The following is a 17,328-nucleotide window of genomic DNA, read 5'->3' as shown; positions in this document are numbered from 1 at the left end:
TCTAAAACCTCATTGTCTTTCAAGTTCTTCAGTACTTTTTACATTGTAAGAGCATTTTAATTTTTTTTAACATAGCCAGTATATATTACTAGTGTTAAGGTTTTCTTTTTTAAAAATTAATTTAATTTTTAGATTCAGGGAGTACACATGCACGTTTGTTAATGAGTATATTGCATACTGGTAGGGTTTGGGGTTCTAGTATACCCATTACCCAAATAGTGAACATTGTACCCATTAGGTAATTTTTCAACCCTCATCTGTCTCCCACCCTTCCTGCTTATGGTTTCTTTATATAGACAACATATGTTGCTTATAAATTTCCCCATAATAATTCATCTTTTTATTGCTATTTTAAATGAGATCTTTTGTTCCATAATATTTTCTGTTGGTTCTTCATATGTAGGAAGACTGTTCATCTTTTTTTATTAAATGTGTAACTGCCATCTTATCAAACTATTTGATGGTTTTAATTTTGCTCTCTTGGGTTTTTTGGGTTTTCATTCAATTTAACTTTGGTTAAACATAGTTTTACCTCTCACCTTTCTACACTTACTACTTTCTGTTATTTCATCGTTTACCTTTAGAAAAATGTTAAAAACATCGGTAATAATAGTGACTGACTTTTTTGCAGAATGAAAGTGCTTCTAGTATTTTCAGTATTATGTGTGATGCTGGCTTTTTGTCTTAAGGTAGAATACAAATGACTCTGTTTCATTAAGATTTTTTATCAGAAATGGATTTTTTTTTTTTGAGGCAGGTTCTCATTCTGTCACCCAGGCTAGAGTGCAGTGGTCTGATCACAGCTCACTGCAGCCTTGACTTCCTGAGCTCAGGTGATCCTCCCACCTCAGTCTCCCAAGTAGCTGGGACTATAGGCACACGCCGCCACAGTTGGCTAATTTTTGTATTTTTTGTAGAGATGGGGTCTCACCATGTTGTCCAGGCTGGTCTTGAACTCCTGAGCTCAACCAATCTGCCTGTCTCAGCCTCACAAAGTGCTAGAATTACAGGTTTCTGTCACTATGCCCAGGCTAGAAATGGATTTTTATAATGCTTTTTGATGTTTGTATAACAATGAATTTTTTTTTTCTTTTTCACCTTATTTCATTGCACTGCTTCTAATCATTCTCTTCTGGTTTAAATCCCATAGTACTGTATTTTTAAAAATCACTAAAGTCTCTTCTTTTTCTTTCTATTTCTCTTTTTACTTTTTAAAATGATTTTCAAAAGTAAAATTGGTTTGTAAATTTTGGGAGGGCTATTTTTGTCGGATATCTCTATTACCTGTCATTGGAAAGTTTCCATTATTCTTTGCTTTCTGAGATAATTTAAGTTGCATTGGAAATATGTTTTTTAAAATTTTAGTAGAATTCATTTGTGAAAGTATCAGTATCTAATGATTAAACGTGTCTTTACAGGCTGTTTTGTAGAAATGATTTGTTTAAGTTTATCTTTGCTGGCTTTAGTTTGGTACTTTGGTAGTTTTTTCAAAAATTATCTTTTTAATCTAGATTATCAGCTACATTTGCATTGGGAAGCAAATTTTATCTTCATCTGATACTATTTCCCCCCCTTTCATATTTTGTGGATTTTTACATTTAGCTCCACTTTCACCTTTTTGACCACTACCTCCTAGCCCAAGTAGGCATCCTGTAGAGCACATTGAAACATGGTGTTCCTTAACATTTTATAAATGGCTATATAGTTCACTTTTAAAAATATATTTTAATGGAATTTTAAAGTACATGCATAACTCTTGAAGCACTGCCATAGCATACTTTAAAAAGTTATTTGCATTAATTATTTGTACTGTTTAAAAGCAGTACAAAGCAGATAATACAGTACAATACAGTTCAGAAATAGACCTAAGTTTATACAATCATGTGCCACTTAAGAGGGATATGATCTGAAAAATGTGTTGTTAGACAATTTCATTGTTGTGTACACATCACAGAGTGTATTTACACAAACATAAATGATATAACCTACTACACACCTACACTATATGGTATATAGCCCGTTGGTTTTAGGCTACGAAACTCTGGCATTGTGTTAACTATACTGAATACTGAGGCACTTGTAACACAATGGTAAGTATTTGTGTAGGTAAACATATCTAAACATAGAAAAGGTACAGTAAAAATAGGGTATAAAAGATAAAACATGGTATACCTGTATGGGGTAACCTACCATGAATGGCATTTGCAGGACTGGAAATTGCTCTGGGTGAGTTAGTGAGTGAATGTAAAGGCCTAGAACATTACCATCGTATTTTATAAACTCGTACTTTAGACCTTATAAACACTGTACGCTTAGGCTATACTAAGTTTATAAAAACATTTTATCTTTCTTTAATAATAAATTAACCTTAGTTTGCTCTTTTACTTTTAAACTTTACAATTTTTAAAAACTTTTTGACTCTTGTAACGCCACTTAGCATAAAACAGACACGTTGCACAGCTGTACAAAAATACTTTCTTTATATCCTTATTCAATAAGCTTTTGTCTATTTTTAAAATTTTTTTATGTTTTACTTTTTAAACTTTTAATTAAAAACTAAGACACAAACACATACATTAGTCTATGCCTAAACATGGTCAGAATCATCAGTATCACCGTTTTCTACCTTTACGTCTTGTCCCACTGGAAAGTCTTGAGGGGCAGTAACACACACACAGCTGTCATAGGCAATGTGTGTATCATAGGCTGAGGCCTACGATAACAGTTCCTTCTTCTGAAATACCTCCTGAGGAACCTGCCTGAGGCTGTTTTATAATTAACTTAAAAAAATTAGAGTACACTCTAAAATAATGATAAAGAGTATAGTATAGTAAATATGTAAACCAGTAACAGTCGTTTGCCACCATATTCAAGTATTATGCTGTACATAATTGTGCGTGCCATACTTTTATATGACTGGACTGGCAGCACAATCGGTTTGTTTACACCAGTATCACCATGTGAGTAATGTATTATGATAGTTATAAGGTCACTAAGCAATAGGAATTTTTCAGGTTTATTAAAATCTTAGGGGACCACTTTTGTATATAGTCATTGTTGACCAAAACATTGTTCTGTGGTGGCTGACTTTATGAGGATTTTAATGGATCACAAAGGAGTTGTTTTAAATCAAGGAATAAAACAAGTTATTCAGTAAATGATGTTGGGGCAGTTGACTAGCTATTTGGAAAAAAGACAGCATTATGTCTTTTTTAAATATCCAAATAAATGTAAATTGGATGAATTTTTTTTCTTTCTTTAATACATAAAACATTTAATACATGCTACAAAATTCTTTTTTTTAAATAGTAAAATCCTAGGGATTTAAAAAAAAATAGTCTTAATATTGAGAGGGCTTTTTAAGGTATGGCACAATATTCATAAAGGAAAACATTGGTAAATTCCAGTACATGAAAAATTTAAAACTTGTTGATGACAAAAACAAAAGAACAACAACAACCCCTTTCTCTCCAATAAAAGGTGCATCATAAAATCAAAATCCAATCGGGGAAAATATTTTGCCCAAAATATCACCAAACTTCATTCAATTAGAAAAATACAAGCAGGCCAGATTGTGAAAAAAGTCAAACATTTCACTTCTAATAGAAAGTCACACAAGATGTACAAATACACAAGATTGTTCATATCTGTAGAAATTGCTTTAATTATGCTAAATATATAATATATATGGCCATTCAAGAAAAGTGACATTTATTGGTATGGACGTTGAGAGATATTTATGAAAAGAATTGGGTTAATAATTTAACCATGAAGTTATAAACTAGTATGTTTCCGTATACATACCATACATATTTGTATACAGAAGTTCTTTCAGTATGTGTGTAGAAAAATATATGTAGGATTTAACTCTGAATTCCTCACAGAATAGTGGTTATCTCTTAGGGCTAGGGATAATCATGGACTGTGCTTTTTTACATTATGTGGCCTGAAATTTTGAATCTTTGTAAAAAGTGAAATGGGTGGGTTACAGAAGGAATTGTTTAAACTTTAAATATTTTATGTTGCAATTACCTGAAATATTGGTTTCTTGAACTTTTCTAATATAAAACATAGTTTTATCAAAATGAAAGTAATTATGGAATATGTTTCTTATAACATCAGAAGTTCTTAGTTTTCCTGAGTAAATTTACATCTTTACAAAGCAAAAACTCAGTTCTTTCAAAAATGTACACAGCCTAATTCTCAAGTTTGTAATGAAGCAATGTTAATAAAAAGTTTGTAAATCATTTTGTAATTAAAGTTGAAACTTTAGAAAGTTGTAGCCTCATCTTATAGATTTGAGGAGCTGTGTGCTGAATATAGAGATGTGTAAAGTTAGATCATCAGAAATTTTTGTCAATAACTTATTTTTGAAAATGTCAGTAACTCTTGCTTTTTAGGTGAATTTTTTTTAGCTGAATGTAAGGATGAGTTTTATGAGTAGATATTTTGCATTAAACAGTTGGAATTCCTTATAGAATATGATACTTTTTATGTAACAGTGATAGCTTCAAAAAATTGCAAATTGTCCTGGAACTAAAATACATATAAGTACTTTTTAAAAAAATTCTAGTTGTATGACATTGTGACAAAAATTCTCTGAGCAGCATTTGAACAGGCATGAAATCTTTTAAATTTATCATAAATTTATATGTGCAGGTTTAAAATTTATACCTGGGGATTTTAATACCACACAACTTATGTCAAATATCATTGAATATGTAATTGTTTCTACATTTCACATTATGCTGTACTTTGAGATTGTATTATAAATCTCGTGTGAGTATAAGTTATTGGCAATATGTTGCTAACACTGATTTACCTTAGTTTATGTTACTCTAATTTGAATGCAGTTTCCAAACCAGCCACTTAATATAGCAAGTACTTAGACATGACTATTTTGTAAGTTCACGTTTTATATTCAGTTATAAAAATTTGGTAGGAAAAACTTTTTCAGTAGAAGAGTTCAGAGGGTTTTTTTTTTCCTTTCATTGAGACACTTATATTTTGTTTTAGTTTTATAATAAACATTTTATGGTAGTTGGTCATTTGATGTAATTTGAAAATAATATACTTTACACATGCAAAATTATTATTAAAGATTAATAATTATATACCATTTGTAAATGAACAGTAATTGAAATAAAATATATTTAGCATATTGATCCTAATTTAGACATTGATTCAGACATTAAAATTAGGATCTTGAAGTACCTTGGGATTGTCATCTTAAACAGCAGTTGTCATTGTGTTATAAACATGTAGACATATTTCTTTTAGTCAAATATTGGCCAGTAGTGAAATAGCTATATTTTATTATGAGAAATTATTCTTGTTTTCTTTTTAAAGGAATTTGCAATTACTAGTCTGATTGTAGGAGTAAATAACCATAAAAAGTAAAGTGTAAATTATAATAATAGTAAATTGAATAGTAAATAATCAAAAAGCAAATGGGTAGATAGCCATCTTCAGTTGTCTTTAGCTATTTTAATTTTAATGTTAGGCACTATGACATTTATTTTTTTCTTCAGAAATTTTTAATGTCTTATATTCCAATATTTTTAATCGTTTTAGGCTGCAGTTCATGGAGCTCGTTTCAAAGGGCAAGATCTAAAACTGGCATGGAATAAACCAGTAACTAATATTTCAGCTGTTGAAACAGAAGAAGTTGAGCCTGATGAAGAAGAAGTATGTTACTTTTTTTCCACTTATTTTTACCCTTAATCGTCCATAGCTTTTATATAAAATGTGATTTTTATGGCTGTGATTTTAACATAAAACTTTTATTCCTGACCCATAGTCCAGGCAGGGGATATCAGATAAATGCAAACAACTTTAAATTTTCTGGATAATGAGAAGAAATGTGGATTGCTAATTCAAAAAGAATATATGAAAATCATATATATATACTCAATTTTTATTTACCCTTAGAGACAATGATTATTCATTAGATTTTTATCCACAGGAAATCTTGTAATATTTTAAGTTTTAGGATAATCTATTCTCAGTTGCTTTATTAACATTTCAGCTTTCCTTTATTTTAATTCATTTATCATTTTAGTCATTAGAATGAATGCCTGTTATATGGTAGATACTGTTATAGGCACAAAAATGAATAAGACACGGTCCCTATCTATCATCAAGGAGCTTATAATCTGAAAAGGGGGGTGGTGGCAGACACATAAGAAACTAGTTACAATAAAAGGCAGACTGATAACGCTGAATAAAGATTTGAACAACATGCTCTGGAAACTCAGAGGAAGGAGTGATTGTTTCCATCCCAAAAATTTTAAAGGAGGTATTGATAGTGGAACTGGGCCCTAAGCAGTAAAACAGCTTCATAAGCTAGAACTGGAGCTGGGAATATAATTGAGAGGTATTTTAGATGGAGGGATAAGCATCAGGAAAAATGAAAGTGTGCATTTTTCTTTGAGTAACAGTAGTTAGTCTGATGGCTAAGAGGTACGGGCCAGTGAAGTGTTAGAGCCCTTTGAAACCAAAAACTTAAAAGTAAGCAACTCTTACTTAATCACAAAATAAACTTTAGGAAAAAGTTTAAGTTAAGAAATAAAGGTAAGGTGGGAAAACTAAATAATTCCATGTTTTACCTTCATAATGGCACTTCATTTTGTTTGAAGAGCATTTCAAGGCTGTTATACATATCCATAGTCAAATGCAAGAATAAAAATGTATATTTTGAAACTCATATACATGATTTGTCATTTTATATTTTAGATTATACCTTTGTCCTTCCATGAGTTTGAATTGAATGGGGAGAAAAGCAGGAGAGCTCCTGGTATTAGGTATTTTGAAAAGTTTGAAATAGCAGTCTGAGAAGTGTTTATGAAGGGAATGGGGAAAAGAAAGGAATGCAATAATAGAAAATGTTTGTTGCATACAGCAGAAAATAAATATAAATATAAATCTTGGTAGAATTTTATACAAGTCATTGGTTGATTTTAGTATTCAAGGTTAGGAGGGTAAATTAGAGAAAACTTACTGTTTTCTTTTTTAAAAAGTTTGACCAATATTTTAAAGGTACAGAAGATGGCGTAATTTGCTAAAGAGAGGCAGGAAAAAATGGCATGTACAAAGGCTTTATTTGATATTTGCTTAGTGTGTTTCATGCAAGCAATAGAATAGATCATATAGAGAAACCATTGAGTGGTTAAATGTTGCTTTTCTTTGTTTTGTGAATGTTCTAGCTATAAAAATACCTTTTGTATTCAACTCTGTTGTGAGAGATGAGTATTTAAAAGTGTCACCTTTTTTTTCTTTTCTTTTTTTTTTTTTTGGGTAAATTCCTAAATACATTTTAACCTAAAGTTTCAGGAAGAGTCTTTGGTGGATGACTCATTACTTCAAGATGATGATGAAGAAGAAGAGGACAATGAATCTCGTTCTTGGAGAAGATGATTTGACTGATCATTGATCTACATATGCTAGAACTCTACCTGTGTTTCATTAGTATTATCTAATGTACTTTTACATATTTGTAAAAACAATTTTTGGTAAAATGTGATGAAGATGGATTTCACAAATAGACAAAAAAGAAGAAAACTACCTTCTGATCTTGTATTTTGAAAGATTGATGTTTGCATTTTATTTCAGTAAACAATTGCTAAAGACATCACACTAGAAACATATGCAATGTTTTTATTACATACTTCTACTGGACATCACAGAATTCTTTGGGTTCTTTGTAATTTAATGAATAGGTCTGAAAACTTATGACCAATACTTGTTATAACTTAGAGGACTTTGTTTTATTCCAAATAAGGAATGAATTTGCATTTAAAATCTTAATGAATGTTTTCAAAACTGAGTAGATAACATAGTACTCTAACTAAAGTCTCCAAGTTATGTATTATAATATTACATAGTAGTATGCTTAGGCTTTACTATGTATTAGCCTTTTGTTGGACTGTGTATGTATTTTACCATATGGGTTTTAATGATAATGGTGTATGACTGCTTTACATGAGTCCTTATGCATCCAGATGTTATAATAAAGTGGAATGGTCTCTTTAAAAAAAAAAAAAAGGAAAGAAAAGAGAAAAGCAATGACAAAAAAAAAAAGAAAAAGCCAAGACAATGTTCCTTGATTTAAAAAAAAAAGAAAAGAAAAGAAAAAAGAAAGAAAAGAAAAAAATTAAAATAGACCATTCCAGATGGTGATCTACCCTTCCCCCCAATTATCACAAAAGGAGCTATAATCACTAACTTATTCTTAATAATAATGGTTACTGGTACCCTTACAATAATGTACAATCCAATGTTTAAAAATTATACCACTTGAGTTTGGTTTGATCCTATAAATTTTCAACAAATGTCTTAAAATTTAAAAGCAGGCTGATTAGTTTGGAACCAGACTGCAAGTAGAGCTAACATTTGGTGAATAAGAAAACATCACATTACATTTTGGATGTATGAAAGAAAACTTGACCATTTGAAGATATATGAATAAAGAAATGTACTATAGATACTACTTTAGGAAAACACTGTTTGGTAAGTGTTCCAGTCTGATATTTTAAGTGTGTACTTCCTATACTTGTATAAAAATCTTTGACGTTTGCAACAATACTGTGATTTTTTTAAGTGGATTTCTTTTGCAAGTGAACGTGATCATTGAAAGTTGATATGGCAGTTTCCAGGAAATAAATGCATTCTTTGTAGAATGGGGGTGGGAGATTACATATTTATATTTTCAAATTCATCATTTCGATTGCAAGTGTTTCTGCCTCTCTTGAGATTATAGTGATAATATTAAAAAATCACGTTTAAAAAATTACTTTCTTCCATATTGGGGTCCTCACAATCCAAAGCTGTTGTTCCACCACCACCATAGTCTTCTGCCAGTGGAGTAACTTAAGGATGCTGTTCTTTTTCTTCTTCCCCATACCCCCCTAATTGGGGTTGAAGTTATGTGTATTTTCTTGATGGTAACACTATTTCATAGAAATGCTTTGCCTTGCAATTCGTGTCTACGTTTATATTTAAAATTTCAAAATCAGATTTCAGTTGTCAAAATAGTGACTTTGCTCAAAAAGTCACTATTTTTACTTATATATTTAAATCAAAGATCTATTTTTATGTAGTCTCTTGTATGTTGACTATGTGCTATTCTGATTCATTAGGTAAGTTTGTTTTCTTTTCTTTTTAGTAGTCGTGAAAGGTGCCAAATTGGCAGAGGCTCACGTTTCTTCTCTTTACACCAAACAGGTATTACAAAGAAAGTAAATCTTTCAAAGGCCAGTTAAATCTCCATGCTGATTTTTGGCTTTATAATTTGATTAGTATGTTTTAGCCTGATATTTCAAAAATTATAAAATTCCCTTACAATGTAACTGAAAATACATATTCTGTTTATTTCAGTCCATGAATAGCTAATCAGTTTTCCTAGAACTTAAAATGTTTTAAGCCATGTTGCTTTGAATGAATCAGAAGACAAATATGTTTCAGCGTGATCCCAAAGAATGGAGATTAAATATTACCAACATTAATTAGGTTTACAGTTATATTATTCATAGTATTAATATTATTTTAATTATAAATATTACTTAGTATTAAGTTGCTACTGAATTTCTTACTTGTTTATAAATACTAGCACTCTACATGTACTTTCATATGTTTTCATTTAAAACTTAGGAAGGAGTTGTTAATTTCCATTTTACAGATAAGGAAACTTAGGCTAATAGAGATGGAATGATTTGCCCAGTCATAGCTAGTGGGTGAAAATAGTTTTGAATGCAAGCATTCTGATTTCAGTGCCAATTTTTTTTTTTTTTAACTCTACGTTGATGCTGCTGCTTTCCTAATTATTGATGGAGTGGAACATGAGATTGTGTTTATAGTAAATATGGTAGTTCTTGCCTCAAAGATACTGCACAAAATTAGCAGACTTCTTGGTCATTCGCCAGTTCATACTTATACCCTCCCTTTTAATACAGCACTTTGTTCATATCTCTGTTACAGTACTTACATTGTAATATAATTTATCTGGTTTATGTCTGTCTTCCCCACTAGATTACAAGCTCCTCTAGGAAGGTGGACCATGTCTTATTCATCATTTTATCTTTAGTGCTTATCACAAAACCAGGCTTATAGTGGGCACTCAAATGTTTGTTGGATGAATTAATGAATGAATGAATGCATATTTAAATATCCAATCATAGAGTGACAAATACCTCCCTTGTTAATTCTTATCAATTTTCCAAAAATCTCTTGAAGATCTCCTCAGTCACTGGGAGCATTTTGCTAAGCAATTGATACAGTTCGAGTTTGTCACTTGTGGGGTTACAAGTACTGATGGAGGTATACACATATGTAGGCTTAGTGGAATTTCCACAACATTTAGTAAGGCATTAATATTTTGGAGTAATAAATGTTGTAGTCTATTTCAGAGGTAAAATACACTTTTGGTTTCTGTCAGTGTATATGATTAGAAATGCTAAGAGCCACCAGTCTAGTCCATCCCACTAATTTTTATATCCAAAGGTGATCTAGTTTAGAATACTAGACAAGGTTTATATGAGATTTAGCTTTTGGTCCCAATTCTGCAACTAACTCTGTGGCCTTAGACAAGTCTCTTGCCTTATCCAGGGCTGTTTCCTTGTCTGTAAAATAAAGAGTTGGACTAGATGATCTTTAAGGTCCCTTTTACATCTATAGTTTCCCTGGTACTATATTAGTGTTTGATACAAAACAATTTAATATATCTAAGCCAGTTCTCCCTGTTATCGTTGTTGTTTTCTGTCATTTTATCATTGGAAACAACTTGGATTTGGTTATGATAATTTATATGATGCCTCTTGGTACAGTTTTGTGTATAGTGTTCCTACATGCTTGCATTTGCCAGTACAAATTACATTCAGCCTATAAAATAGAGATGAACTTCTGTATTCACCAGCACTTCCTTTTTCCAATTGTAACTTTTCATTTTCCTTCTAAATTCAGAGTTTTAAAGTAGAAGTACTTGCTAGTAATGCAGATAGAGTCAGTTCTCTCACCAATATGGATTTAAATTGTCCTTTCCATCTCAGTTTACTCTTTTTTTAAAAAACAAACAAACCAATATGCTACTTGAAACTAGAAACACATTTTTAATTCTGCAGCTCTCCTAACATTATTTTGCTTTAGTACAGAGCTGGGCTGCAGGGTGAGTTGGGAGTTGGTAAAGGATTGAGGACAGCAATGTAGGTCGCCTCTTCCTACAGGAAAAAATTGAGGAACGTTGTGTATTACTGGTTAAAAGATTGATTAGGATTATTTCAAGGGATGGTTGAGTTGTCGTTTTACGTATTTCACCCAATATTTTGTGTCTCTACTTAAGCAGTGTTGTTTTAAATGTTACTGGATAATTGTAACATAATCAAATTAAATTTTATATTTAACTGATACCCAAGCATTTGATGAAAACATGTTGCAGGAATGGGAGAGTATTCCATAGCTTTTGTTTTATTGTGATTTGATTAAATGTGACAACTAATAGTTTAAAGACAGGACTTCACTGTTTTAGCTGATTTCCTGTAGAAAGTGTGGCTAAGTTTAATTGAAAGAAATGTCTTCTTACTAGAACTGATTTTGGGGGACTTTATCCACTCTTACTTGGAACACTAACCGTTGGCTATAAGGGTTCAAAAAGGAAGCAACAGTTGCTTATTTGGTATGTTGAAATATCACTGGCTATTTTAGAGTATGAAGCAAACTTTATCAATATGTTTTCTTTTCCCCCCTTACACACAATGTAGACTAATGATAGAAAACTAGTTTTAGTTCTTCTAGAATTTATATAAATTTTGTGAGCTCCACCCAACACACACACACACACACACACACACACACACACACCCGTCCCACTTACAAAAGTCTATATTAGCATTTTAAAACAAAAATTTCCTGCGTGAAATTCTGGCTTAGTTAACTTTTTGGTCTTTCTCTCGGGGCTTTTCTTGTTCTTATAAAATACTGTAAATTACAAATGGAAATTTAATGCAGAATTAAATTTCTAGTGTACAATATTTGTAAGACAAGAAGAAAATTTCCTTTTCCCAGATCTCAGGAACTACCTTGTTCCTGTTAACTTCTTGAACTGGCTAGTTGCTCAAAGGTATGTATACAGGCCTTTAGGGAAGAGCAGTTTTTAAATTTTTCCTTTCTGATCATTATATACCTGTCAGATGACAATAGATAATCTTCCAAAGTTGCTACCTAAAAATCCTAGGAAAGAAACTTTGGTGAACATGACTGCCATTCCCATTAATTGCTAATGAAAAACATCAAACTTGCTTAGTAGAAAAACACCTAATTTGGTATAACTTTCTTGCAGTTTATCCATATTATATGCTTGTTAGTGTAATTAAAAGCATTTTAAAATTCTACTTTTTTCGTATCCACTTTTTATACTTGCTACTTCCTAAATCCTCCCTCACTATTCATTTCATCCATCTACTCATTTCCCATCATCCAAAGTTAGCCTCTCCTTGTATACCAGGCACTGTCTGATTTCCATGTATTCCTTTTATTTTTACTGTGGGCCTTTGTGCTTAGTATACTTTTACTTCATATAATGTGATTAACAAATGAAGTGATTATCATATGGAGTTTAAGGAAATTAGATGTATCTTGCAATTACTTTGAAATCTTTGGGAAACCTTAAGAAAATTGTATCTGTTTTCATTTTTATTTACAACATCTTGGAATTTGTTCATGATTTCCTAAAATTTCTTTGCCTACCCACATCTCTGTGAAGATTTTCCATATCAGTTAACTAGTCTTCGCAATGAAAATTTTAGACCATAGATATGTTGTATGCTGTGATCTTTTGCAGCCTAATGTTTGAAGGAAGCATGGTGCAGAGAGGTTTTGTTAAAATCATTTTAGCCCAAAGCTTTGTGTAATTTTCCTGCAACTTTGATTTTGATTTCTTTCTCAAGTAGACTTTTTTAGTGTTTAGAAAAGTTGGAGGTCAATTTATGATGTGATTCAAGTTTTAGATTTATTTGCTATTTTCAAAGTTTTTTTTAATAGTCTTCTCTTTTTCCAGCAGAGAGAGATCATCATTGCCTGAATTTAGCTTTGTGACTGCAAGAGCAAGACCAGTTCCTGTCTGGAGACGACTGTTACAATAATATCATCCTATTATTTTATGTTCACTCTTTATCAATTTGAACAGATGTTTACATGTACTATAATTAGCATTTTATCTCTACAGTTCTCTAAGAGTACATCTGAGTCCAAAGTGTATCTGAATGTGTGCTCTGACCTTATTCTTAAATGTTTTCTCCCCGTACTTTATAGCCATTTATTTTTTAAACACCTTAAGAAGGAACGAAAAAGTTTTCTTGGATGACGTATATTCAAGTCTGAGCCAAATTGAGGATTGTGTCTAGGAAATCTGTAAAGCCATACTACTGTGTTCATTAGCATGAGCAATTTAAAATGAAAATGAATTAAAAAGTTAAACATGAGTTTGGTTTTAATTTTGGGGGGATCTTAAAATATATTTCTGGGAGTAGGATAGCCACTGAAAATAATTTTGAATAGATGATAAAGTACTTTTTTTATGTACTGTAATAGCTTGTGCATTTCTTCTGAATATACTTTCTGATGTTGCCAAGGTCATTTACCCAAATATATTTTTAAAAATTCTTAGCCCTTCAAAGCCAACAAAGAAAATAATTTTCTTCCAAGTGACAAAGGATGATCTGTGGATTATAAATATTTTAAAAATTATATATCTTAACATAATTTTTTCACATTTTTTTGACTTTCAATCAAGACATCGAAGACGACCTTTAAAGCAAGAGGAAATAGTGTTGTGTGCCTAACATTGGTAAAGACTAGTTTTTAACCATTTTAAGAAGTGTATGTCCAAATTATTTATAAGCAGTATGACTTAATATGGCTTAGAATTACTTATAAAGAATCTGATTAAATCTCATCCTAAATATGTACCCACAATATCCTTTTTATAATGGGCACTATAAGAAATGTTTGCACTTAGTTTCTGAGTATTCCTTCATAGATTCTCAGGAGGCATTTAAAAGGTTGGAAGCTATACTTGGTAGTAACTATATTAGAAAAGTCCAATTGACACTGATTTTTATTCACCCTTGTTTTATTTTTATCCAGCCATACTACCTTTATCACTTTTTTTTTTTTTTTTGGTGCAAAGCTGAACATTCTGCAAACTTTTTTTCCCCTTGAGTATGCATTGCATTTGTCATGAAAAGTAAAAAGAATGTAATAAACACATCAGTCATAATGTAAATTAACTGTTTTGATCCACATTGATTGGATACAGCATGGTTAATTCTAGGCTTGGTTAAAAATACATAATTTGGAAAGTCTTCTAATATTTTAAGGACCTAGTAGTTTACAAGGCCTTTTTTTGTTGTTGTTGTTAGACTTTCGGTTCACATTTGCAAACTAGCCACAGAGTGTTCATAAATATTTTCCCAAATTAGTTGAGTATTTTTAATTGTAAACAAATAATTTTCTGCCCCTACTACAGTGGTTTACTGCTAGGGTAAAGACCATTGTCTGAAGACACTAAACTTGGTGTTAACAGTGTCGATTGTTTAATGGATATGGACCACATGCCACTACCTGCAACTTTGTCATCCTGGAGTTTTTGTTTGGTTTGGTTTGATTTTTCATTTTTTGCTTTTAAAATTAAAAACAAAGCAAAACAAAATTGAAGATACCATTGAGAATCAGAATTCAAGATGACTTGATTCTAAGATCACTGCGCTTTTTGAAAATTGCTTTGAGATCTAGTCAGTTACATATTTAAAATCCCCATGTTGATTAAAGATAAGGTTTTCATTATTTTATTTTCCTAAATAGGATTCTCATGGAGCTATTGTAGATAACTGTACAGAATCACTTTTGTGTGATTGAATGAAGCAGTTTCCTCTGCATGATTGCATAATGAAAGCCTTTTATATATCTATATTTTTCAATATACTTAGATTTTACACTATTAAGCTGCTCTAGTCATGCTATATTTGTTTTTTTAATAGAGTTTATAAATATTTATGCTCAAAATACAGATCAACTGAATATTTTTGGTCTTGTTTACAAGATAAATCATACTTTAAAATGATACAGGCCCCTCAAGTGTCTTAGGAAAAAGTCATTGGTGCTATAAAACCTTTCAGTATCATTTTTGAACCCATTGTTCAGACTTTGCTAGGTTTTAATCTGATTCCTTGTGATTTATTATAATGTAGCAGCATAATTATAAAAGTGGTCTGTGCTGAGTCAGATAAAGAGCCCAGCCTATTAGAAACACATCATAATTTAAGAATATGATGCAGAATGCCCTTACACTTATTTGTGCCCAGCTTCCCGAAAAGAAAATTGTTTTGTAAAGAGGAAGGCAGTTAATTTGGCTAGAATCCAAAAACTCATTCAGCATGGCTGTTTTCCCTTATTTCAAATGAAAAACTTTTCTAATACTAAAATGTGTAATCCTGCTTTGCTTTAAATTCCCATGTCTGTCACTCAACAGGAGGCATAGTGATTCTTAAATATTTACGGAACATTTGGTCAGTTGTAAAGAGAAGTATTATTGCATTGTAGGTTTTTGCATTGATGTGTCGTTTTTTTTGTTTTGTCCCCAAGATTTCCTTCCAGCACCTTAATGAATGTTCATATGATAGAATGTTTTAAGTATCAGCAAAGCATTCATGGATGCCTGCTTTTCATTCTCAGAAGGCTAAACCTGTTTTGGGTATGATGCTACTTCAGAACATATTGTCTGGCACAAGATTTCTTCTAATAAGTGGTTTATTTAAACTCAATTTCGGTGGACTGTTGAATTGAAAAACACCAAAGGAGTCTTCTTGTCTGGAGACTGGATTGTTCCCGTTTTAAATACCTGTGCCCATAAGTATCCCATTTCATGAATGTGTGTTGGCATGGGGAAAAAATTTCCCTGCTCTTTGAGTGGAGCGAAAGCAATTGGTTAAGCTGTAGCAGCTTTTTTGTTTATTTTTTTAAAGTAATAATAAAACTTGAACTGAAAAAAGATAAAACTTGAACTAGAATACTACTCTTGTATGCTTAGAATGTTTATAGTATTAAATGTTTATGTGGGGTTGTCAACATTTTTATTATTTATAGTTGAATTATGTTTTGTTAAATCCATATTGTTTATTATTTTTATATTTTGAAAATTTTTAAAATAAAAGTCTTACTAAAAACAGTTGTTAACGTTTTAAAATTGTCCTACATCTTGCATCAATTTATACTAGAAAAAAATTGCATTCATTAGGCATTACATAATTGAGAATTCTGAAAATGTTTATACGAAGAAATGACTCTACATTTCCTCTTCCCCTCTTTACCCTCCATTTTAAGTTGTATTAAGTCAATCTTGGCACCAGTATGTCACTGGCTCTATGTCTCCTCCTTTCACAGATACATAAATCCTCATGATCCTTCCCCCAAATTCCTGACTCCTTTCCTGCTTGGAAGTTTTTCTCTTTATTCTGCTTGGCAGCCAAAAAATTCTCTTTATCATAAGTGATAAGAATGAAAATACTATTCTGATGTTAAAGAAGGAATGCCATAGTTTCTGAAGTGAAATTGGACACAAAATGCTTATAATGTCAGTTTGCAAAGCCGTTGAAAGTTTTCAGAACTTCTGTAATTTCCACAGTTCATCTGAGCCATTTTTTCCCCCAATCTGATTTGGCCTGCTTTTCCAGCATTCAGCATGTTCATTTCTTATTTAATAGTTTTATTGAATGATGAATTTGAATTATTTCGATTTTCATCGTATGTGTATCTTCTGTCATCTAACATGGTAACGTGACTGCTTCTGCAAGAAAATACATTCTCATCTACAGATACACAAATTATGATAAAAATCTAGTTAAAAGATCTAGTAAAGTAGAGGACTTTGGTTAATAATGGTACAATTATTTTAAAAAGTTACATGTTTGTGTATATGCACACAAACGTATGGCCAGCCCTCGTGGAGTATTTGCAGATTAAGCATGTTGTCAGCCTTCACTTATCTGAAAAGTGTTTCTGCACAATGAAGGAATTTTTCCTTTAATCTTTTTTTCATCATGTAATATTGCGGAGAAGCTAAAAATTTTTAAAAGCATGGAGGTACTAAGATAGCCTGTCATTTATAAATGATCTCCAGACATTTTAAAAATGGAATTGTATAATTTTTACTGCCTTGTAACCTTTTTTCCCTTATGATATTGATACTATTTTTAATGGTCCCTCCATTATTTGAAGATGAATCAATGTAATGAATCAATTCTCATTTTGGGAACTTAACCTTTCCACTTTTTAGTATAAACA

The 17,328-nt window shown here is 31.3% G+C and overlaps 1 protein-coding gene across 44 annotated transcripts in view; it reads left to right on the top strand.

The window, feature by feature from the left end:
• Positions 1-16,213, top strand: part of RBM26 (RNA binding motif protein 26) — a 93,821-nt gene extending 77,608 nt beyond the window's left edge. For 15 of the 44 annotated variants that reach the window (XM_063697463.1, XM_055360384.2, XM_063697462.1 and 12 more), the window contains 4 exons: positions 5,575-5,688; positions 7,327-8,508; positions 9,164-9,222; positions 13,046-16,213. In XM_063697463.1, the coding sequence (XP_063553533.1) occupies positions 5,575-5,688; positions 7,327-7,416 (204 nt within the window). In that variant the 3' untranslated portion in view covers positions 7,417-8,508; positions 9,164-9,222; positions 13,046-16,213. Of the gene's footprint in view, positions 1-5,574; positions 5,689-6,735; positions 7,298-7,326; positions 9,223-11,575; positions 11,666-13,045 lie in introns of those variants that run through there. The other 29 variants (XM_055360403.2, XM_063697459.1, XM_055360410.2 and 26 more) reach the window with 11 other exon arrangements.
• The last annotated feature ends 1,115 nt before the right edge of the window (positions 16,214-17,328 follow it).

Source organism: Gorilla gorilla, chromosome 14 (genome assembly GCF_029281585.2).
Source record: "Gorilla gorilla gorilla isolate KB3781 chromosome 14, NHGRI_mGorGor1-v2.1_pri, whole genome shotgun sequence".
In the NCBI taxonomy this organism is placed as follows: Eukaryota; Metazoa; Chordata; class Mammalia; order Primates; family Hominidae; genus Gorilla; species Gorilla gorilla.
This window is presented reverse-complemented; position numbering and strand designations above follow the sequence as displayed.